A 23663-nucleotide genomic window follows, 5' to 3' on the forward strand; every position below is an offset into this window, starting at 1 on the left:
ATAAAAGTGTGACACAACCTGGGTGAATTAACATGCTTTATTTTGTTGTCGAGTCATTACACGTGAACCTCAGAGGCATCTGAATCTGTAAAACTCTGGCAGTCCATCTCAAGCAATAAGGCTACAGATTACAGATTAATGGAAATAAAATCAGGCAGAATTTAAAAAAATGATCATAATAATCATAATGTCTACACAGTTACATGGCTGTAAAAACAAAGAAGAAAACCTCAGCTGAAAACAAACACACACTGAGTATCAGAATACTTAGAGCACTATGAGGTTAGTAATGTAAATGATGCCGAACATGTTAACTGTTAACGCCATGTTTGAATATATGCTGTGTTTCTGTGTTGGCTCCCACTCAGTGTTACTCGACTTCACGTATTTTATCTCTGACCCTCATGTGCTACTATTTACTGAGCTCAATCTCCTTTATATATTGAAATATTGGTTTTAATACAACAATACCAGAAACGTGAGCTTCTGAAGTAAAAGGAGTTGTTGCTTTTTCTTTTTTCCTGATGGTTGGCTTCAATGTATTAATTATATGAGTAATATATTAATTTGAACTATGCAAACTATAATGGGACTTTTATGTAGTTTTCAGTATGTCAGCAGTTGATTGCTGTGAGTTGCAGTCTTGAATACTGCTGCTGGGCTCCAAAAAGACATGATTTGTGAGGTAGGGTGGACTATATGTTGGACATAATTAGCATAATAAACAGTAAACAACAAGGTGTAAAAGTGAACAGATAGAAACCGAACAGGTGGAAAAGTTTTGGGTTGGTTCAGATGACAAATGCCGTAGCAGCATGAGCAACTGTAATTAAAAAACTCCCATAATCACAGTGCAAAATGTTACAGAGTAGTCAAAACTGAATATTAAACGAGCGAGTAAAAGGCTAACGTCAGTGTAGATGTAAAATCCATCAGTGTTTTGGTTCAAATGAAAAAGTGCAAGGGCCAAAGTGTTCACAGACACTGCTGGAGGTGACGTTTGGCTTTAGAGTAAAAAGTACCAACTTTGACACTTTATCTGTTACATTTGCATTGAAATACTGAGAGTTCACAGGAATAAAAACAGGTGAAGAATAATGACTAATGCAGTAATAAAGAGGCAGAGCAGACACTCTGTGTCCACTTAGATTCAAAAAGCAATAAACAGACAAATTGAAGTGTCAAACCTTCACATCAATTAGATAAAATTACCCATCTTTGTATTGCCTTTGAAAAATACACTCTTTACAGAAACTCCCACAGTGACATTTCCACGGAGCTCCACTTGTGTAGCTACGATTTATAGCTGAAAAATGACAGATTCTCAGTTTTTATCCTAAACACCTCTAAAGCAAACACTTTCCTACCCTAATACTTTACAGCTGGTTATTCAAATAAAGCCCGATACTTTCTGACTCGTTCTCTTCTAGTCTTGGCATCAAGTCTTACTCGACTGGGGTTTAACAAGTATGCTAGCAGTTTGATGGGAGGTCCAGTGGCAGGCAGTGTGATGTTATAATACAAAAATCCCGAGGTGGGTGATACCAGCTTTGACCAGGTTTGGGGCAAGTAAAAAAAAAAAAAATGCTACAAGTACCATGCAAATGTCTTAACCATGTCCCAGCATGGTTTGTGAATTTGTACATGGTGAACAGAACCGAGTACAAACCTGCTTGCTACATTACAAAACAGATTCTGGATTGAAAGCTGGTCAGCAGCCCTGAATTAGTTTAGATGTTTTACATTAAAGCTTGCTGTAAACATCAGTCTCATTCTCTCCTTCCATCCATTAATCATGCAGACATGCAAATAAAAAAAAAAATCATTTACATACTCACAGAACCGGTAATAGATCCTCCTAAAGGCCAAAGTAAAAGCTACTTTACACTGATCATGCAGCTAGGTGGTTTCAGCTAATCGGTGTGAAGCGCGTATATGCTCAGTGTTTATCGACTGAGGGAAAATAAGCAGGCGAGAAAGAGAGCATGCACTGCTCAAAGCTAAAAATGAAAAGGCACTGTGAAACCTTGGCTGGGTGCATATGTACAGTGCATTGCATGCAAAGGGGAAAAACCTCTGTGACTGTCTAAGTAAAAGGAATGAGAATGATTGGGGCCCCTAAGACATACAGAGGGGGGTTTGTGGTCACAGTGAGGTCAAAGTGAGAACTCATCCACATTTTTGTGCTGTGATTAAAATCTACAGTGTCTCTCTTTCAGCACACAAACATCTCATCATTTTTGACGAGGTCGCTTCGTACGCTGCTTAAAGAGTCCCATTCGCTTCAAGGAATGTTTGCATCAGCCTGCTTCTCTCCTCTCGACTGTGGAGTTTTTTTCTTTCTGTGCTGACTGAATCATGGAAGAACGATTCTAGAAAGTGCAATTTAGCAAGTATATGATTAAAAACCACGCCAAGCAAGACACACACAGCTATGATTTAGTGCTGCAGCATTCAGTAGATTAAACAAGAGGCCCGTCAAAGTTTGTTGTGCAGGTAAGTCCAACCTCCACCAACAATCAAAGCGTGTTATTCCTGCAAAAATACATCAGTAATTTTTTATTTGTGTGTAATCAAATGAAAGAACAGAATGACTAAGTATAGAAGAGGCTAAGCAAAACAGGAGAGGTTTAAATGTGCTGGTTGTCAGTGTAAATACTGCAGCTACTACTATGAAAGCAAGTTACTAATTAATAGAAAACACCACAGGGACCATCTGATGGACAGGACACGACAGGAATACACCACACGTTTCCCTGCTGTTCAATCTCAGAAAACCCTGATGGCAGGCCCTGCAAACCTTCATGGAACTGACTCAGACTGCAAACAATGGACATTTGGGGAAACTTTAAATAAAATAACACATGGCAATATTAAAGTAAGTGGAGCCTAAGTGTTCTGGCAGAACTATATTCTTGGCTTTTTCATAGCTGTGCAGCTGACATACTTGTACAATTGTTGTGGTGGTGTTTATGCTGCTCTCACAGCACATGTCTTCAGTGTCATGCTGGGTGGGCCACGGGTTTGGGGATTTTACATTTTGTCAGATTTCAACGCCGTCCCGGGAAAGAGCCCATGGTGAGAGAGTCCTCCTCGTCGATAGCGTCCAGCTCGTCCGTGCGCACAGCGTGAGTGATGAGCTGAAGCTCCTCGGTGAGCGTCTCGCTTCGGTACGCCACGCGGATGTCCGGGACATTGGTGCGGCGGATGTCGTTGCTCTCAGGACCCTCCTTAGCGTAATTTGGACCCAACCAGTAGCTTTTGGCCTGGAATGAGAGGAAAATACATAGTTGACACTGATGTTCAGTGTATGTGTGTGATGGCGCTTCGCCATCTTGTGGTGGCTCTGTGTGTGTGCGTTTTGCTCTGTTGCAGGGTTTCCTCAGTCGAGCTCAGCTACTGTACCTCCACTTGCCTGTAGGCCATCGTGCCTGCACCCTACCTCGCTCTGAATGTTTTAATTTATTCTTAATTCTTTACATTTTTCTTTAGATTTGTTTCAAGATTTATTAATTACTGTCAAGTTGGTCTGTGTGGGACCATCATTATTTTTTGGCATTTTTGCCTTTATTGGATAGTGGAGACAGACAGGAAAGTGGGGAGGAGAGAGGAGAGGACACACAGAAGGTCAGACTCAAGTTCACTCCTGCCCTGTGGCATGTGATCACCTGCTTACCCACTGAGCCAAAGTGGCGCCCACAATGATTTTAATTTTTTGAAGTCTTGCACCACATTATATAAAAATGTTACATAATTTAACGCTGAGCAATAAATTAAAGAGATTTTTAAAGTGTTTCCACAACAAAAAACTTGTAAATGATACTACTTATGCTCAAACTACAATATTTTAATGACTTGCAATGGATTGTGTGGATATGTGCAGTGCATACATATACATGTGATCCCTGCTACACAAATACATGAAGAGAGCTTTAAATTAGTTTACCTTGTGTGAAAATCCACTCATGAGGACACTGTTTCTTGCCAGCTCACACATGTCACATGAACTTAGTTTCCACACTTGAGTGGCAATGCTGTACTCCTCCATCAGAGGTTCCTGGGTCCAAACAAGCAAACATGGAGATTTCTACAATTTGCTTCTATAACCTTTCACACTGTGTGCTTTAAGTGAGGCCATGTGTGGATTCATACCAACCTTGGTAAAGTGGAACTGGAGAGGATCATCGGTGGACAGGGAGACCATAAGGCCTCTGGACAGATACTCTGGCAGTGGGTTGCGGTGGTAACTGAGGAACAGGCTGTTGTTGCTCAGTGGTGACATGGCAATGCCGACTTGAGCAAGGTAATAAAGATACTGCAGCACTGGAGCCTGAGGTCAGACAAAGGTGAAAAGCAACAGAGACAAATCAGCAAATACAGCTAAAAGCTACAGTGGATTGGCACATTTGTTTTGATTATTCTTGCAGAAACAAAAAAAACAAAAAGCACACCACCCACACAGTCACACTAAACTAAAAAACAGCCTCTCATTTTTCAATTTATAGCATATGGGGTTAGATCTGTAACTTCTTTGAAAAATTAACTCATTTCATTTCAAAGCAAAATTATACAAAAAACCCCAAAACAACTATGTCAGTGTTCAAAATCCTATGGCCATAGCTGTAAGTGTCTCAGTAAGGTCCTGGGCCATCAGGACATCTTCAATTCACTTTCACTGTACAAATCTCCAAATTTTCACCATCCACTATATATAGCACCCCTATGATGATGGTGATGATGAAGGTGGTGGTGTATCAGGTCAGATGATTTATCTTCTATTTCAGCTGCTATGATGGCAATTATAGCAAATGTGGGGGGGGGAAAAGCCACTTTTTAACCACTAATGGTTAAAAAACATAATATAATATAGACCAATATAACAAAAACAACACACCAAGCTAAGAACCCCTGGTGCCCTGTTAATGTTTTTTTAACCCGTCAGAAGTGTTGATGCAATGTCAGCATTACAAATCCAAAGTTCGAAAACTACTTTGTTGTTTTTTGATGATAAAGTGAAAAAAAATCCACAGCAGTCTTTCAGAAACAATCCCCAGTGTGGTGTCCTGACCTTTCTGAGCAGCAGACCATGAGAGATGTTCTCTGACAGCATGAAACCCGACACCAGGTGGTGGATCGGCCCCGCTTCCCCACAGTGAGGTCGCAGCACAAACGTATGGAAACCTCGCCGTCTGAATCAAATTAAAAAAGCAAAGCTTTATGTATTTGTCATTTATGATTTTGTTTGATTTGATGTTAAATTAAGTAAAAAAAAAAAAAAGAATCAATATATCCATATACCTTCGCAGGTGGTTGAGAACACTCATGTTGGCATAGGTGTAGTAGAGGTAGTAAGAGTAGGGTGGGTTGTCTTCTTCTGTCCAGTTTGCTGGAAGCGGACTGTCGAGATTAAAAATGTGGTGCTCAGGTTTGGACTCATCGTCCACGCTGTCAAAGCCCACCACCTATTAAGCCACGAAAGCGGACAACAACATAATCATTTAGTGTCTTTAAGTACGGATCCTGATGCGGAGAATTCCTCATGAAGGGACACTCACATGCTCCAAGAGGAGATGCAGCTCAGGATGACTACGGGGGTTGATTGTGACTTCAAACAGAGGCATGAAGATGTTCTCCAGCATCTCCTGGAAATTAGCCAGCTGCTTCTTTGTGTGGTACACGTCACTAGAAAGGTGGGGATTGGACAGTAAGTTGTGTCAGGCTGTAATCTTTAACTCAGCTTTGTTTTCTTTCTGCTTTTTTGCTTTTTAAAGATTTAACAGTCCAAGCACAGTACAGGTCCTTACTTAAATCCTAATCCTAATATCCTGATCTAAATGCTAATGAAACTTCCTCGTGTCCTTGGTGTATTTTTTGTAATCTGCTGCGTACTCTCAATCATTTAATGATGAACTGTTGGAGGAACACTTACAACAAACGGGGCACCTGGACAAGCCAGCGCACATTATCAGAATACACGCTGTGCTTGACAGCCCACTGAGCCAACTTGTCCCATTCATCTCTAGAGCGGCCGTAGATGGACAGACGGAGCTCAGAGTTCTGGTACTTGCTCTCTTCCAGGTCAAACATCACCTCCTGGACAGATAAAGCCAAAAGAAGTGGGTGCGAATATTTTCAAGGATTATTTAAATAAGACACATACAGTACCGTACAAGTATCACTTCACACCTTAATTATATGTGCAAAATATTTCCCTTCGATGTAGTTGTCTGTCTTGATGAAGATCTCTCTGAGGATGGATTCTCCGATGGGGTTGTATTTGGCGTTGAACTTGTCAAACCGATGAAATGTGTTACGGTCCTGATGAGTAAAAAACAAAAAGATTTAATATTATATCAAATATAATTTTTCTACCACATGTATCACACAGTGTGTCTTAACACACACACACACATATATATATATATATATAAATATAGATGTTACTCTCTCTCACCGCGTGCATGTCAAGCGTGTCTACACTCAAATCGAAAGCAGTCAGGTTCATGCTCTCAAAAACCTCCTTGAGGGTCTGACCACGCCCACGCTCAATGTGAACGATCTCCTCGGGATATTTCTTCATGGCTCTCTTAATGAATCTCAGCAGGTGCTTCTGGTTCATGCAGGATGAGGCGTGTATGTGTGTGTCCACCTGGAGTCAGGTCAGAGCAGGTTTAATGTTCGAGCTTCACCAAAAACAGTTATTTATGCAGCAGGATTAGCTCTCGATGAAATTGTTTAAGCATTCTTTTAATGTAGGTATCTATATTTAACTGTCACTTGTTGACTCTTGCCTTTCTGATGTTGTAGAAGTCTCTATGAGGAACTTTCTTCTGAGCTGCCAGCTCCTTCATCTCGTTCAGAAGGATGTGCATTTGAAATTTAGAGCTTAGGTACTGCAGGCGACGGTAGCAGAAAGACTTCCTACAGAGGAGACAGGGACGTGTTATATTTAGACTGTGCACTGAGCCATAAAACAACTCAGACTTCAACTCATATTGTTAAAAGAAAAACTCACACTGGCCCATTGATAATAAGAGCCATCATCACATTCATGTCTGCAATATACTCTTTAAGGTCAGGATACGGCAGGTCAAGTTCTCCACTTCTGAAAAGCAGAGTGATTATAATGTTATACTTAATACAGACAGAGTTGCTTAAAAATAACACGTCATTATGAAGGTGCAAACAGATCATACTTGTCCATATTGGTTTTCTTAGTGTAGACATGGACTACCCCGTCTACCATCTTGCAACCATATCCTGTGTCTGGTGGCATGTTATTGGGGTCCTGATTGTCGTAAGGGTGTGTTTCAGAAACTGGTGGATGGACCGGGGCATCTGGAAAAAACAAAAAACAAAACGGGAAATGGATATCAATCATTTTTTTTCATGCTACAGCAAACACATAGGTATAAAATATATATGCTACAGAAACTATACTTTTTAATGCCAATAATAATGCTCAGATGTAAGAAGCATTTTTGTTACACAATTCACCTGGTGTGTTTCTGTTTTCACTCGGTCTAGTTTTTACCAAAAAAAAGTTCAGTTGCAATTATTTAAAAATCTCGTAAATCTGCATTTTATTGAACAACATAACAGAGACAACATATTAAATGTTTAAACTATGACAATGTATCATTTTAACAAATAATGTGTTCAGTTTGGATTTCAAGGATGCAATACATCTCAAAAAAGTTGGAATGGGCCATGTTTCATGTGTAGCATCGCTGTGTAGCATTAACAGACTTTTGGGTCCCGTTTTTCTCTGACAAAAGATTCAAGCTGCTCAACACTCCTGTGTCTGCTTTGTTGTATTTTAATTAAACGCTGTTACAACTGGTGAAAGGTCTGCACTGCAGACAGACGAGATCAGCACCCAGACTCTTCTAATATGAAGCCATGCTGTTGGATTAGATGCACTATATGGTTTAGTATTGGCATGCTGAAATATGCGAGGCCTTTCCTGAAAAAGACATCAATTGGATGGGATTGTATGTTGCTCTAAAACCTGTGTGTGTGTGTGTGTCATCTTCACATGTGGTTTGTTCTTTGCACGAAAGAGCTTTAACCTGCATTTGTGGATTGCACAGTGAACTCTGTTTACAGACAATGATTTCTGGATGTGTTTTTGAGCCCATTCAGTAATTTTCCACGACAGCATCATGCCTTTTTTTGCCTGAAGATTATTCCATTATTCTACGATTGTTGTTTTTTGTTTTAACTTCTATTAATCTGCAAAAAAACCACTAAACCACAAGTCTGCTTATCTGCCTCTCTCGGACTCTCTTTTTTGAGTTGTCCGCCATCAAATTCAAAATGAGCTAATGTTTTTCATGAAATAGCAAATGTCTGTTTTCTGTGTTCTATTGTGAATAAAATATGGGTTTATGGGATGTGAAAATCATTGCTTTTATTCTCATTTTCAGCATCCCACCATTCTGGGAACTGAGGGCTGTGGCAATGTCCATCAAACCAGAGAAAAAATACAGAAAAAAATCTTCAGGAAATTCAATCACTTCTCTAATCTATAATTAGTATATAATTACTGTTTGACGTCTGTCAGTCTTTTTGAAGGCTGAATGAGCCAATTAGCTTTTGTACCTGTGAAACCTCTGATTTTCCACAAAATCTGAAATGTCATTGTAGTACAGGAAATATAACCATATCTTGGTAGTTTGTAAAGCTACTATTATGAAAGAACTATTATTTACAGTGTAAAGTGGAAATAACTGTGACAAGGGAACTTGTGATTATTTATTTTGCTGACATTATTGTTCTGCCAATTATTTTCTTCATTATTTGACTGTTTGCCAGAAAATCTCAAGGAACAAGTCAAAAGTAGCTGCTTTTTGTCTATTTATGAAGTCAAGTCCAGTCAAGTATGTTTTCTGGCTCCGTCCTTTCTAATGAAACCTTTGCTTTTTTCTGCCTAGCTATGTTGAATGTTTGCATGTTTTACCAGCATCTACAGGGGTCTCTGGTACATCTTCATAAATTCCCAGATCCAGAGTCTTCATCCCAAGGTCCTGCAAGGCATGAGCTGTAGTCTTACAAAAGTTCTGCAGGGAACGGTTTATGTACTTCTCCCGGATAAATAGTGCCTTCACAACACACTTGGCAGCATCTACTAGGTCAGTGAAGGGCACCTGGAAATATAAATAGAAATGTCGTGAGCAAGGATGCAAATGAAACAGATTTGAGTATTTTGTTTTCACTCCTGATACATTTAACTGCCACCACCTTGTGCAATTTGTCACTGACTCTCTATGCTCTCATACTGACTGCTAGGGTCTCTAATATTGTCTTTCCCTTGTGGTATAAACTTTGAGGCAACTGTTGTTGTGATCTGACACCAAATAAGTAAAAGTGAGCTGAACTGGACTGAATTACTTTGCTAACTATTGTTTATTATTTTTAAATCCTGTAAGTAGCGTTCAGCAAACGATTCTCACCCCACACTTTTCCTCTCCAGATATTGAGACCCGCTGGTACTCCATCGGCATTTCTCGCTCCTTAACGGCATCATCAACAGTGTCCACACTTTCATCTTTCATTAACCTTAAATGATAGAGGAGGGGGCAGAGGAGGGGAAGCGCAATGGCACACAGAGTGGTGAGATGGAAGAAGAAAAAAAAAAAAACACATGACAGGGCAGTCCAGTCAGTCTGAAAAACATTTAGATGACTTGATTTAAAACCTTTTTTTCATGTTGGATACATTTAAAACATTTATTTATGGTAGATTATCCATTAACTGAAAAAAACAAGACTGGTTTGCAAACATTTTACAGTGGTGAGATGAGGATTTTGTTCTCTTCAGTCCTAGAGATTGAAATCCTAGGTATAGAAACGAAAACAAACTGACTGAGCATGGGTAACAATAAGATGTCAGGGTAAAACCCTTAATAGTTAACCCATGAAGCTGCTCAATGACCACAACTCTGTGAGTAAGTCAGGATTTACAGGAAGTACAAGTTTCATTATTGAAGAAACCCAAAATTTTAAAAAGAGGGGATACAAGATGCCCGAGTGCCATAGATGCACTATAGGGAGTTCAGTGACTTCGTTCCAGTAAGAAAAGCAGCTTGCAGTGTTTCAAGGTTTTCTGCACAGTACAGGTCCATAATAAAAGCAGCAGAGAGCGCCAAAGATTCAGATTTCTTGTCTTTAATCAGCAGCAAGCACACAGAGAGCTCTCCTACATCACAAATAAGCCTTCAAATACTCTGCCTTTCACGCCACTTCTGTCTCCTATCACATTTGTTCCATAAGATATTGAATCATTGCTACACACTAATTTACCATGTTTGGTAAACCTAGCTCTTTTAATAAAAAGTTAAATAAAAGGTCACTGTAACCATTTCTAAGACATATTAAGTCACCAGCAGGGGGGAGACATAGTCCATCTCGACGTGGCAAAAGTCACTGCCACTGGTTTTGGAAAAAAGTACTTTCACTGGGTTACCAAGAACTATAGGCTAGGTATTAATAAATATTATATTAAGGATGAAAATTAAATGTCCACAGGTACAGTACTATGCAAAAGCCTTGAGCAATCCCCTCATGTCTTTATATTTTCTTAGGAAAACTGGAAATAGATGTAGAGATTTATCAAAGCATCCATAAATATGAAAACATTTTAAAGGGGAAAACAGAGTTTGTAAAATCATAATGAGCTTGAAAGTCAATATTTAGTTCGAACACCTTTATTCTTTAACACAGCCTGAACTCTCTTAAGTAAGATTTCCTAAAGTAGTCTTCAGAAATCCAGACTTCTCGAAGGACTTTCGAGGCCAATCTATGACTGAGTGTTCCACCGGTTTTACTGGATTGCATTGTTATGCTGAAAAATGAAGCCGTTGCCAATCAGATGCTGGGTCAAAATCTGATTGAGCTTCTGATTAATAATTCCATTAAATTTTGATAAGATCCAACTCCACTGACTGAAATTCAGACCCAAACTATGACAGAGCCTCCACCATGTTTTACAGATGGCTGTAGAAATTGTTGTTTCTTTCTCCTCATGTTGAAACTTCAGATTAGGAATTCATGACTATATAATATATCCTGCCATGGAGTGTGTATAAATTGGCATATACCACTATTTTCTCCCTGTTTCCTTTCTGTAAGAATGTTTTTAACACCCACCTCACCTGCTGTCATAGCTTTTAGGCTTTTTTGCCCTCCACTTGTCGATTTTCGTCACAACCTTTATGTACGCCCTGCACACCATCCTGAGATATGCTAAGTTTTCAGTTAATAACTCTTAATAGTTATTAGAAACTACGTTAGCTTGAATTTCAACTGAAGAAATATGGAAGGAATTTTGTGTTTTTATGACAGGCCTCTGGCAACAAAGTGCCTAAAGAATTTAATATACAATAAACAACTTAAAATGAGGTCTTTGCTAAGTTGTCCGTTATATGTAAACTTAACACTGGTAGCTTTTTATGCTTGAACAATAAGCAAGCACAAGAACTGATCTGCTGGTCAGGGTTTAATGGCTTAACAAAAGCCGGGGGAAACATGTCCAGGTACAAGGACTGAACTGAAAACGATTTTACAAAGTCACCAATGGAAGACTTTCAGAAAGCATAGAGACCAATTAAAAAAACAACAACAAAAAAAACCCACAAAAGCTCACACACACACACACACACACACACACACACACACACACACACACACACACACACACACACACACACACACACACAGCATGAAAGAAAAATATTTAAAAAAATAAGGTTTGGCTCAAGACTTCTGCACATTACTACTTTAACCATCTCTGTTTCTCAGAGTATGGGCAAACAAAACAGATAACAGAGATAAATAAAATAACAACCACAGTTAATAATGACTAAACAAAGGATTAAAAAAAACCCACTGAGGCAGAGCTCACTCACTCTAGGTCTGCAGCACTGTCGATTTTCATGAAGTCCTGTTTGGCACGGAGCAAGATCTCTGGCTCAAGCCTTGGGGTGATATGCAGCGGTGCAGGATAGCGTGGGCAAGGCGGGGGGCAGATGGGCACAAGAGGTAGTGAGAAGAAATTAAGCACACAAAGGAAGAGAGACCAGATATAGACACCCTTTCAAAAAGCACTGTGTCTTACACACATATACATACTGTACACAAAGAATTTTAGGTATTAAGTGATCAAGGTCATCTACACAAGCAATTATTATTGGTTAATAATAGTGAACTCTGATTGGTAAACAGAAACTTGCAGAGGGCAAGTCAGATAATCACCCAATGATCAGCTTAGTGGTGCAGATAGTCAACCCTGGCAATCAAGACAGACCCCACCTCCTTATAAAAGTATGACTAGGCCACGAGAAAAGATGCCAGCTGCTGGCTATCCCAGTTATCCAAAAATTGTGGTTAGTCAGCCTGCACGTGGGCAAGTTGGGAGCTGATAAGCATGTGTGCTTGAGTGGAAACAAGACTGTGTAAAATGCAGGAGGAAAAGGGAAAGCTATAGTTGTTTGTCTCTGATAATATATAGAGTTCGTTTAACGGGCTCTGTATGTGTAGTGTGTTTGCATTTCCTCACTTAATATCCTGGCTGATCTGCCTCTCCAGGCGATGACGTCTTTCCTCCAGCTGTTCGATGGGACTGTCCTCCGGGAACTCATACGGAGCACTGCGCATCTCGCTCTCTGTCATGCTGCGTGTGAACAGCTCCTGGTTGAGGCACAGATTATACCATTTATGGTGTCGTAAAACAGGAAGCCATGTCAATATTTATGCATTTATGGAGATATGGAAGCCACTGAGGCTCTGATAAAACATCATCATATTTAGCTACAAATGAAAACCAAAGGTGAAGGTTGAACTGGGGTGTGTCAAAACAATTTGCATAGTTTGTGTGAGATTTTAAAAGACCACCCCCCTATTTTGTCTGGAAACAATAGCTGTCCAATTTTAAGTTCTTACCTCAGCAATCTCTTTGTACTTTTCCTCCATTGATGTGCGCAGGTCGATTGGGCAGTGTGCGAGAGAAACAGGCGTCCCTGGAAGGGATCGCTGGGTTTTGAGGGGTTTGGGCCCAGATGCACCGCAAAGATCTACAGAAATGCACAGAAAAGTGTTACAGCGTGCGACAGGTATGTGATCTGAAATACTTAAACTTTGTGGGTCATTCCAGGATTTGATAAAGGCATAGCCAGTAAATAATAAGGCAGTTATCAAATCAGACAACATGGCGACAACTGAGTATATTTAGGTATGTAGACATGGTTAAGACAACCCCTGGAGTTTAAACTGAACATCAGAGTGGGGAAAAATGTGATTTTAAACATGACCTAGTTGTTGATGCTAGATGAGCACATTTGAGTATTTCAGAAACGGCTGATGTGCTGGGATTTTTGAACAGCTACCTCTAAGGTTTATAGAGAATGGTCTGAAAAAGAGAAGCTATCCAGTAAGCGGCAGTTTGTAAATCATGGCATTCTGTTTTTATTTACATTTTACACAGGGTCCCAAGTTTTTAGATTTTAGATTTGTATTTAAAATTAGTCACAGAGTTTAGATAACCACATAAATTATCATGTGCACGGGACGTGTGGTGTGTGTTTACTGCCAAAAAACTCATGGAGGTTCACATACATATTTGGGTACTTTACAGGCCAAAGCTAATTCTGTAGCAATGACATAAGTCATTCTACAAAGTTCTTATTCATTTCACGGTCTGCTAAAAACAGAGACAGACATCCAAATATGCAAGAGTGATGATTAATATCAAATCAAGAAAAAAGGGAAAGACTCTACGTTGGATTAGGAAAGACTGAGAGGTTATCTAAGAGAGGAAAAGTACGACTCTCACAAGCATAAATTTGGCTCAGACATAACAGCTTAGTCTAATGTGGCACTTAGAACTACCATGAGCAAAAAGATTAAAAAAAAAGAAGAAGAAGAAGAACAGCTCCAAACATGTCTGTCAGCTAAAATCTTGAGTGTGTTATTATAAAAGTAACTGTAGCAGGTGACAGATTTCAAGTCAACCCAAACACTGGCAGTTATCACAACACTGGGCAGTTTTTACTCAAGACGTTACTTTGCTTCCTTCCTTCAGCTGCAAGAACACTGCAAGCAAAAACAAAAAAACAAAACACAACACTTACCCAGAGGTCAAAATAATTAAACAGGGTGCAACTTTGAGTAGTTTTAAAAATCTGGTCGCAGCAGTTGTGTCTGCAATCAGGGATGGAGCATGAAAATACTTGCACAATGCTGTCGAACAAAGGCCAGCTTAGAAAAAAAGACTAATTTTACACACTGTACTTTCATGTGAAAAACATCGACAAACACAATGAGAGTGACATGAGTTGGAAATGGATGACAACACTATTTCACACTAAAACAACAACAAAAAGGGGTGGGAGAGGTGCAAAATGAGAAAATTCGTGCCTTTTTACACTGAAGAAAATCAAATCTACTGATTCTGCGTATTTCCTGGGGGCAGCCAGGAATTTCAGTTAAAGTAAACTACAATTTAAACTTCCGTAGTTAAAAAGGCACAAAACCTCATTCAACCACTCGTGAGGCCTCTGGAAGTGGTGTGTTCATGCTCCTCTATAATTCCTGCCATCATCAGTGACGTGTCTGCCCTGTCACAATTAGTCTCCGCCATCTGCTGTCTGCCTCTAAGGCGGTGGAGTCAGGAAGGAGAAGAGGGTAACTTAGCACAGTACATTAGTATTGTGAAACATTTCATTATTGCACTTTGAAGTGACTCATGTCTGCACACTCATAGAGTGTGCAGACCAGCTGGCTGGGGTCTTCACTAAGATCTTCAACACTTCACTGTCCCAGTCCTGCATCCCGCCGTGCCTAAAGTCAGCCACAATTGTCCCACTGCCAAAGCGTACTAACATTAGCAGCCTCAACGACTACCGACCAGTTGCTCTAACACCTGTTATAATGAAGTGCTTTGAGAAACTGGTCCGACGTCACATCATGTCCTGCTTGCCACCCACACTCGACCCGCTCCAGTTTGCATACAGAGCTAACAGATCAACTGAAGATGCCATTGCTACAACGCTCCAAACCACCATCTCTCACCTGGAAGTGCAGGGCCGTTACGCCAGGCTGCTCTTTGTTGACTTTAGCTCTGCTTTCAATACGATACTCCCGGACAGACTAATAGATAAACTGCTGGAAATTGGACTTCCTTCCACCACCTGCCGCTGGATCAGAGACTTCCTCTCAGACCGTGTACAGAGAGTTAGAGTGGGGCCTCATCTTTCCTCAGCCCTCAGCCTCAACACCGGCTCTCCACAAGGCTGTGTACTGAGTCCCCTACTGTACACTCTGTACACACATGACTGTGTTAGTTCCCACCCAGACAACACAGTCATCAAGTTTGCAGATGATACCACTGTGGTGGGGCTCATCTCAGGGGGAGATGAGACGGCGTACAGAGCTGAGGTTCAGAGGCTGTCAGATTGGTGTGCAGACAACAACCTGGACCTCAATACCACCAAAACAAAAGAACTGGTAGTTGACTTCAGAAGGAGGAAGTCCGAGCTGCAGCCTGTCAGCATCAACGGGGAGTGCGTGGAAAGGGTCTCCAGTTTCAAGTTTCTGGGTGTGCACATAGACACAGACCTCCAATGGAGCTCTAACACCTCTGCGGTCTTAAAGAAGGCCCAACAGCGTCTCCACTTTCTGAGAATCCTCAGAAAAATGGACCTGAAGAAGGAGCTGCTGACCGTCTTCTACCGCTGCTCCATTGAAAGTGTGCTGACATATTGCATCGGTGTGTGGTTCTCCAGCTGCACCACAGCACACAGAAAGGCACTCCAGAGAGTCATCAACATGGCCCAAAAAATCATTGGACATCCTCTTTCCTCCCTGAAGGACCTGTACAGCACTCGCTGTCTCAAGAGGGCACGCAGCATCCTACGGGACTGCACACACCCAGGACACCGGGTGTTTAAGCTGCTGCCGTCTGGCAGGAGGTTCAGGCTGCTGAGGTCCCGAACAAATAGACTCAAGGACAGCTTTTACAACAGGGCAATAGCCCTGATCAATGTAAATAGCTGACCTGACTGGATACCTCCCTGGACTTTTTAGGGGGAGGTAACAATGTTTAAAACAATAACAATAATATTTATATTTATAACAAGGTGCAATAATAATTAATGTGCAATAATAACAGTGTGCAATACACATACACTTATTCTTCTTTTTTATACTAAGTTAATATACTGTGTTGTGTTGTTTGTTACGTTGTGATGTGTCATATCGTGTCGTGTTGTGTTATATGTAGTGCCGACGTAGGACAGTTTTTCCAATTTCATTGTACTACTGTACTATGTATGACTGTGCAATGACAATAAAGAGTTATCTTATCTTATCTTATCTTATGGAAAAACCCAAATGTAACTGAATTACGGTGGTGACACAGATTACACTGGACGGAAAGTTTCAAGCCAAACGAGGCTTATTTTTCATTTTAAAATGGACAAACAGGTGACTTAAGTATACAGATGCTCACATAAACAGTCATTCCCAGTATAGTATCCATGTAATCCTCTGGCCTTTCCATAACAGATGACTCCTAATCCAGTACATCACAACTCTATTTATCTCAGTGACATCACTCTGATGGGCAGTACAAACTTTCTACAGACTTCTAATGCAAGTAAATGCACCAAAAATGATTGGAAAAAAAAAAAGAAAAATTAAAGCACAAGCAAGCAGAAAAAGTACATTTCCACTAACTTAGCTAACAACAGTGATATTACTAATAATACTAATTTAAAATCACTAAAACAAATAACATTCAAAATCACAACATGTGCTACACAGTAAAACAACAACCTAGCCCTAACAGCCCGGTAAGGAAACTTTATTTACAAAGGCCCACCAAGTCATTTAATGGCTTACTTAAAAAGAATGTGAATTGTACTGAATAATTGAATATTACCATGATGTAAGAAGATGCTATTACTGGAATTGTGTATGTCTCCTATGCTGACCGTAAGTTTTGTATTCTCATACTGTAAACTGACAAATAAAAAGTTATAAAAAAAAAAAAAAAAGAATGTGAAATTACAATAAGAAATAGCAAGAGCGTCAATTAATAAAATGAAGACGACATTGTTTCTATAATCTTTACACATTTTTAATATTTAAGACTTATGTTAAAGAGGGACCTAAAATCTAATCGTGCTCATTTTTCTTGGCAGTATTTTTGTAAGCATCCTTTTTATTTGCTTTGGTACACAAGCACTGACTTCCAGACCAAACATGTCGTTTGCTGTGTGAGCGTTCCTGCCTATTTCAGAGTGAAATAGCTTAACCCTTTCATCTTCATCTTGAGCTTTCTCATAACCCTGGGTAATATTGACAAAGCACTCCATCCTAAGCCTCTGTGATGTCCCTGGGACCTGAGACTGCACACCGCCCACATGCTCGTTTAGTATCTGAGGAGCTGGCTCCTACTCTAAAAGGATCAATGCAGTCCTTCGAGTCTACCTCATTCTCCCAAGTTCTAGCTCTAGATCACACCAAAGAAGCAAAACACAGCACTGTACAGTTTATTCATGAACATATGTCAAAGCAAGAGCAAAATGTAGCAGTTTAACAAAAGTGTGTTTTCACAGCAAAGCAAGTTTGTAAGAATCTAACTTTTCATAAGCCTCGTATTATAGTCCGTCTTAAACAGCCCCACTGGATAACCAAAATTCCTAGTGTCAGATCTAACATTACAATTCAGGTTTAGATACATTTCTGTATCTGCAAAATATAATGCAGATTGGCTAAGCTGCTAATGCAGGTCCCAGTTGTAAGTTTTTAATTTACAGCTAGCAGTTTGTTCACTTTTCTTTATATAACAAACTTACTGGTGATACAGACACATCAGGTCTGGCTCTGCCATTTCTCTAAGGCTAGACTGAAAAATTTGTTGAGTGGTTAAATGAGATTTTTCACTTACATCAAAGCTAATTCACTGTCCTAAGAATTCCTGTTTTGTTTATCATCTGCACAAGCACAAAGAGGCAATACAAAGTCCTACCAACGACATCATTGACGTCCTCTGATTTACAGGTTGCATTAATGTACCAAGATATGCAGCAGTGTGCCAACAAAGAGAGGGAAGAAGACTTCATGATAGCATTGGCTTGGCTAATGTTTTATAAGGAGGGAAGTGCACTCAAGATCTTCATTAAAGCCTGAGCATATACACATTGCATTTTGGTGAATGACACTAAATGAAAAAGTTTAGCTTAGCTTTGTTTGTTTATAATGAAATTAATTGGCTCTCACTAAGTCTCTGAAAATCCCAGACCACCACAGCTGTTAAAGGCAGCACATTAAAGGCAGGAAAGTCCCAGTCAGCTCACTGGCCTCTGAATCAGGACTGCTTTGTATCAAATTCACTATGTTACAGCTCTTTTCACAGTAGGTAAGAATATTCTTGCTGAAATGCTGCTTAACATGTTTTCAGGTTGAGTAACTACAAGCTGCAAATAGTTGGCCTAGCTTAAATGATGGTGCTTAACTTGAGAACTGGTGATGGCAGACATCAATCTGAATCTTTGTGTTTTGGAATTTTATAACTCGGCAGAACTAAAAATGTACTTGATTTGCTAAAATACCACATCTATCTCCAAATCTCATTTTAGGTGTCACTATCTATAATGATAAACAAAGCTTTGCTACTATTTCATATACTTTATTTCATTTATTCCATTCTTCTCTGTAACTTATGGGCATTTCTGTCAGGTTCACTGATTATCAAGCTACCAATTGCATGAGACTGCACTAAAAACAAACCCTTTATGTTGCATCTCTGCTTTTTTTTAGTGCAGCATAAAAGAGGCAGTTATCACCTTTAGTCAAAGGAGGCTGAAATAAACCCTCAAATGAACTTCATTTCTGGTACCCAAAAGACAACTGATCATTTCAATCACATCTCATTTATTTCATTTAGAGTTTGAATCTTTTCTAAAAGACAAAAACTGTAGAATCTCGAGCATTAGAGATTGCCACACTGTCTCAAAGCCTCTTAGGAATGAAACTAAGGTGACTACAATTGAGCTAAAGTGGAATTTCAAGTATTATACTTAGCAAAATATGTTTGTTTCTCCTCTCTATGCTGTTTTTTGACCTACCTATATTTGAAACAGACACACCCTGACATAATGACATGAATTTAAAAGTGTGTCTACCACTAACTGCAGCAACCTTGCCAAAACGCTTTTCTTGGTATTTTCTTGCCCTTTTGTTTAACTGGTGCACATGTCTCTGTTGATGGAGTTTGGCTGCATACATATACACCTTATATGGTCAAATAACAGAGAATAACTATTTTTCTGCAGCAAGAGGCAGTTGAGAGGCCAAATGACCCTCTGCTGAACAATGCAGTGAAGGCATATGGACCTGCATCTCTGCAGGGATCCATGCTGGCTATGCAAAAATTAACAAAAATGTGCTGACTGAACAAAAATAATAATATAATGACAATTTTCTCAGAAGTATAACAATATATGCTTAAATTCTCTACTGGGCATATTTGTCACCCCATTAAGACAGTTATATAGACAAGACATTAGAAACACTTTTAAATGAAATTTAAAGTACTGTGTTGAGTACTAAAAACTCCGCATATAGTAGAATGATCAACTTTCTGATAATGTCAACAAAAACTAAATGTTTCTTACAGATTAAGCGCATCAATTAGTTGAGTCAGGCCCTGAAATCAGCTCAGTCTCAGCAGACTAGCTGATCTCAGCATCAGGCATCATCTCATCTGAGCTGCTGCACTGTACTGCATTCTACTGGCACACAGATGTTTGTAGAGCACTAATGTAATGATAGCATATTTACAACATAATATGACTATGCAGTTAACCTACTAATAGCTGAGCGTGCTGGCCATGTAAAATCAATCAGCTTGCAAATTTTAAACCAAAAAATAAGTATGTATATAAATTAACTAAATAAAGGTTGTCATTATGCTGTGTATTTCTACTCTGCAATTTCCCTGTTGGTAACATGCTTGGAATGCCACAAACACGACAACCAGCTGATTCACGCAGAGTCAGGCAGAGCATAAACAAGTAAATAAATAACTAAACATATGGAATGATTGGGAAATCGGTTTATCTCATGTGTCTAAAAGAAAAAAAAATTGTCTAAATATTGGAATGTCTGAATTGTAGTTTTAAATCGCCAAATAATGGGATCAGGCATACAACTCCTATGTCAGTTGAGCTCAATTCAATGTCCGGTGCAAAGACAAGGCCTGGATTACTGCATCTGTAGCTCCACTGTTTAGAAAGCTTTACTTTGCTTTAGAGATTACACTGAGAGGGAAAGTAATGACACAGGCTTCATATGTTCCTTAGCAACTACAGATGAGAATAAATCTCTACTTTGGACCTTAATCTCCAAAATGTAGTTTCAGTACTCAGCCTGCAGAAGGAAACAAACACAGATGATGAAATTTTCCAGCTAACTACTGCCTGCAAAAAAGCTTTCTGAAGGACCCTTTTTTTAAACATAATGAAGGTTTGCTACAGAGATAACATGTGTCAGTTCACACATAGAAACTAACAGGATCATTCTCAGTGCTTTCCCTTGCTGTGTATAACATAAACAGCCTCTAACAGAAGATGGAAACATATCTAATAATCCCCTTCGCATACAAAAATAAAGAAAACAGATACCAGCTGTTCTCACTAAAGCACTGCCCTTACAAACATCGGGAAGGTAAACATGCTCAGGTGGGTTTTTAAGCGAGTATCTGCTGACACTAACCGCCTGAGGGTTTCAGTGTTAATGAAGGGGCAAATCTGAAAAGGATGTTTGTTTTCTTCTAGCTACAGTGGCACCTGTTCAGCAACCGACACGCTGCTGCAAATCACCTCTTTACTTCACTGTGCACTCTTGAGAGAATGGTTGCTATGAACTGTATGCGTTTTGTTTTTAATCAACTCACATTGAATAATTTGCCCGATTAATCAAGCAAGTAACGGTACTGCACTATAGTTAGCTGTAGCAGACAGCAGCAAAGACTAGATGCCCCAAATATTCAACCACTGCAACATCCAGAGCCTGTTAAAAACAAAAAAAACAAAAAACTGAAGCATATTAAGCTTTGCAAAGATCACCATAAGCAACACACCGGTTTGTTTATGCTCCTTACCTCACACTTATCTCACACTCATGTACACATTTCCCCTCACTGTCAGCCTTATGCTGTCAACTTATTCCAATACACAACAACTGTTGTTTACTTGCACCTCATCTGTCACGATGAGCTCGTTTGTGAGGTATTTTGGGAGCGATAAGTATCATGCTTAATAAGAACTGATGAAACTTCTTTTAACACACTATTCACGTTTACAGGCTTTACATGCTAAGGTACTGTTTTGTATTTTAATGCCATAGATTACAGTACCTCTAGCTCCCTGTCTTGTCCTGTTCTCACAGTCTCCGTTACGGTCGCAGTGGCCTTGTCTGAGCTGTGGTGGGATGCTGGGACATGTAACTAGGCCTGGGACGGCCGATGTACCCTCCCCCGCTGGTACAGTGGAAGAGAGAGAATGACAGCAAACAGAGAAAAGAACGCTCTCTCCAGAAACCAAGCCGCTCTAAGACGACATCACCCAGTTCTCCTCCTTTTGTCTCTCCTTTCCTGCTCCTGCTGTAACTGCCGCCACCTTCAGTGTGCTGCAGAAGCAGTTCTCTTTTTTCTTTCTTCTCCTCTTTTCCCCGATTTTGTCTCTGCCTCTCTCTCAGCTGCTTCCTGTACTACACCGGTTTACTGTGCATGAACAGCAGAGCCTTCAAGCCCCCGGATTTAAATACTGGGTTGGATCATACCACGTGGCAAAAAAAAGGGGGAAGGACAAGCGTTAACCACTTCATGCTTCATGCATTGTGCTATAAAATGGAGGCGGCCCTGGATATAAAGCCACTCCTACTTTACTTCCCTTCCCACCTCTCATTCATGAACACACAGCTTCAGTCATGTCATGACTGTAAATGATGTTATGAATACCAGTATTAAGAAAATCTAATAAATGGAAATTTATTATTTCTGTACAAACTGCTTTTCTGATGCTCATTCACTGCTTCTTTCTAATTTCTGATTTTATTTTGTCCTTCAGAGCTGGACGACTTTTAAAGAGTGGTTTTGGAAGTTCAGTCTTGTGTTTGTGATTAAAATATTTATTTGACTGCAAGTGTAATTTATCCTTTTGTGTATCCAACTACTTTATAGATGAGAACACACAGTCAGCAGCAGGATAAGGTTAATTTTTATACTGCAGGTTTGTGGTCTCCAGCATGTCCCTGAAAAAACAGCAAGGTGTTTGTTTGTTTTTTGTGGGAGTAAATTTTATGGCTAAGTGAGATGTTCAAAGGGATATGGGGTGGGTGTGGTTCTTGTAAAGACTGATCTATTGTTTGACTGCCAGTCAAAAGACTGAACAAAAAGTACATTACCGGTAACTGGAATTAATGAAAATAATCCTTGGATGAAAGAAATCACTATCTTCTCCTAGGCATGTGGAACAGTCTTGAGGAAACTTAAATAGAAACAAACATTTCCCAGGGTACCGTGAGTGCCAACATCTATATGACATATTTAAAATATTTTATACATATCCCTCATTATATTCATCATCATACATCATTTTGGTGCATTTGACAGTTTCATTGAGCACTGAATAGAATTTCAGATTACAATATACCCATAGCATCATTTTACAATGATCGTAGCATGTGTATATATGTTTATCTCCCACCCACGGGTTTGCTATTAATAACAGCAGTAGTAGTGTTAATGGTATTGTCATGTGACTATGTTAGTCACTGTGGGCTTTGAATGTGAGCAGGACACACAAACAATCAATCACTGTTAGGAATCACTAAGTTCATCTCCCCTATAGTGCTTCTTAAATGTTGTAAAATGAGTGCTAAATACTCCTTTGTGGACCAATGTACAGGAAAAAAAATTTCGTTTAAGTCACTCGGGTCAAACCTCTGTGGCAGCCATCTTGTTTTGCAGGTAAAGAGGAAGCCCGCCTCAAATGCAGCTCTTGTATAGGATGTGGCAAGTGTAGAACATTAATTGAATTTATTCAAATAAATGTAAACAGATGAAATAACAAACAAATGTTTGCTTTATATTTCATTACTGACAAATAATTGATAATGTGATCATTGTGATTCTGTAAAAGTTAATCTTCTTTGTTTTGAGTGATGTTCTGTTTTCCCCACTACACCTTCCTGTGTAACAATCATTTAATATGTTATAAATTGTGATGAAGTATTTTGAAAGACTGATGAGAGATCACATCACTTCTTCACTTCCTGCCACCATCGACTCACTTCAGTTTGCATACCGGACTAATCGTTCCACAGACGATGCCATAGCTCACCTGCTCCAAACATCCCTGAGTCACATGGACACTGGCAGAAGGAATTATGTTAGGATGCTGTTCGTGGACTACAGTTCAGCATTCAACACAATAATTCCCTCTAAATTTTTCACCAAGTTGAACGATTTAGGACTCAGTTCATCACTGTGTCAGTGGATCCTCAACTTCCTCACAGACAGACCCCAATCAGTAGGAAAACAAGTCTCCCCCTCCATGTCACTCAGCATTGGAGCGCCTCAGGGCTGTGTTTTAAGCC

The 23663-nt window shown here is 39.7% G+C and overlaps 1 protein-coding gene across 4 annotated transcripts in view; it reads right to left on the minus strand.

Moving 5' to 3' along the window:
- Positions 1-25: 25 nt before the first annotated feature.
- LOC146669924 (AMP deaminase 2-like) overlaps positions 26-23663 on the minus strand; it is a 34277-nt gene continuing 10639 nt past the window's right edge. For 3 of the 4 annotated variants that reach the window (XM_085406577.1, XM_085406578.1, XM_085406576.1), the window contains 17 exons: positions 12942-13072; positions 12559-12689; positions 11909-11977; positions 9456-9561; positions 8963-9149; positions 7197-7338; positions 7016-7105; positions 6792-6921; positions 6455-6649; positions 6187-6318; positions 5930-6093; positions 5556-5682; positions 5299-5462; positions 5069-5189; positions 4157-4330; positions 3947-4057; positions 26-3266 (listed from right to left, as the gene is read on the minus strand). In XM_085406577.1, coding sequence (XP_085262703.1) covers positions 3051-3266; positions 3947-4057; positions 4157-4330; positions 5069-5189; positions 5299-5462; positions 5556-5682; positions 5930-6093; positions 6187-6318; positions 6455-6649; positions 6792-6921; positions 7016-7105; positions 7197-7338; positions 8963-9149; positions 9456-9561; positions 11909-11977; positions 12559-12689; positions 12942-13072 — 2390 coding nt within the window. In that variant the 3' untranslated portion in view covers positions 26-3050. Of the gene's footprint in view, positions 3267-3946; positions 4058-4156; positions 4331-5068; positions 5190-5298; positions 5463-5555; positions 5683-5929; positions 6094-6186; positions 6319-6454; positions 6650-6791; positions 6922-7015; positions 7106-7196; positions 7339-8962; positions 9150-9455; positions 9562-11908; positions 11978-12558; positions 12690-12941; positions 13073-21420; positions 21806-23663 lie in introns of those variants that run through there. The other variant, XM_085406579.1, reaches the window with a different exon arrangement.

Source organism: Rhamphochromis longiceps, linkage group LG5, assembly GCF_057381845.1.
Source record: "Rhamphochromis longiceps isolate RC_006_pf linkage group LG5, R_longiceps_female_GT1.1, whole genome shotgun sequence".
NCBI lineage: Eukaryota > Metazoa > Chordata > Actinopteri > Cichliformes > Cichlidae > Rhamphochromis > Rhamphochromis longiceps.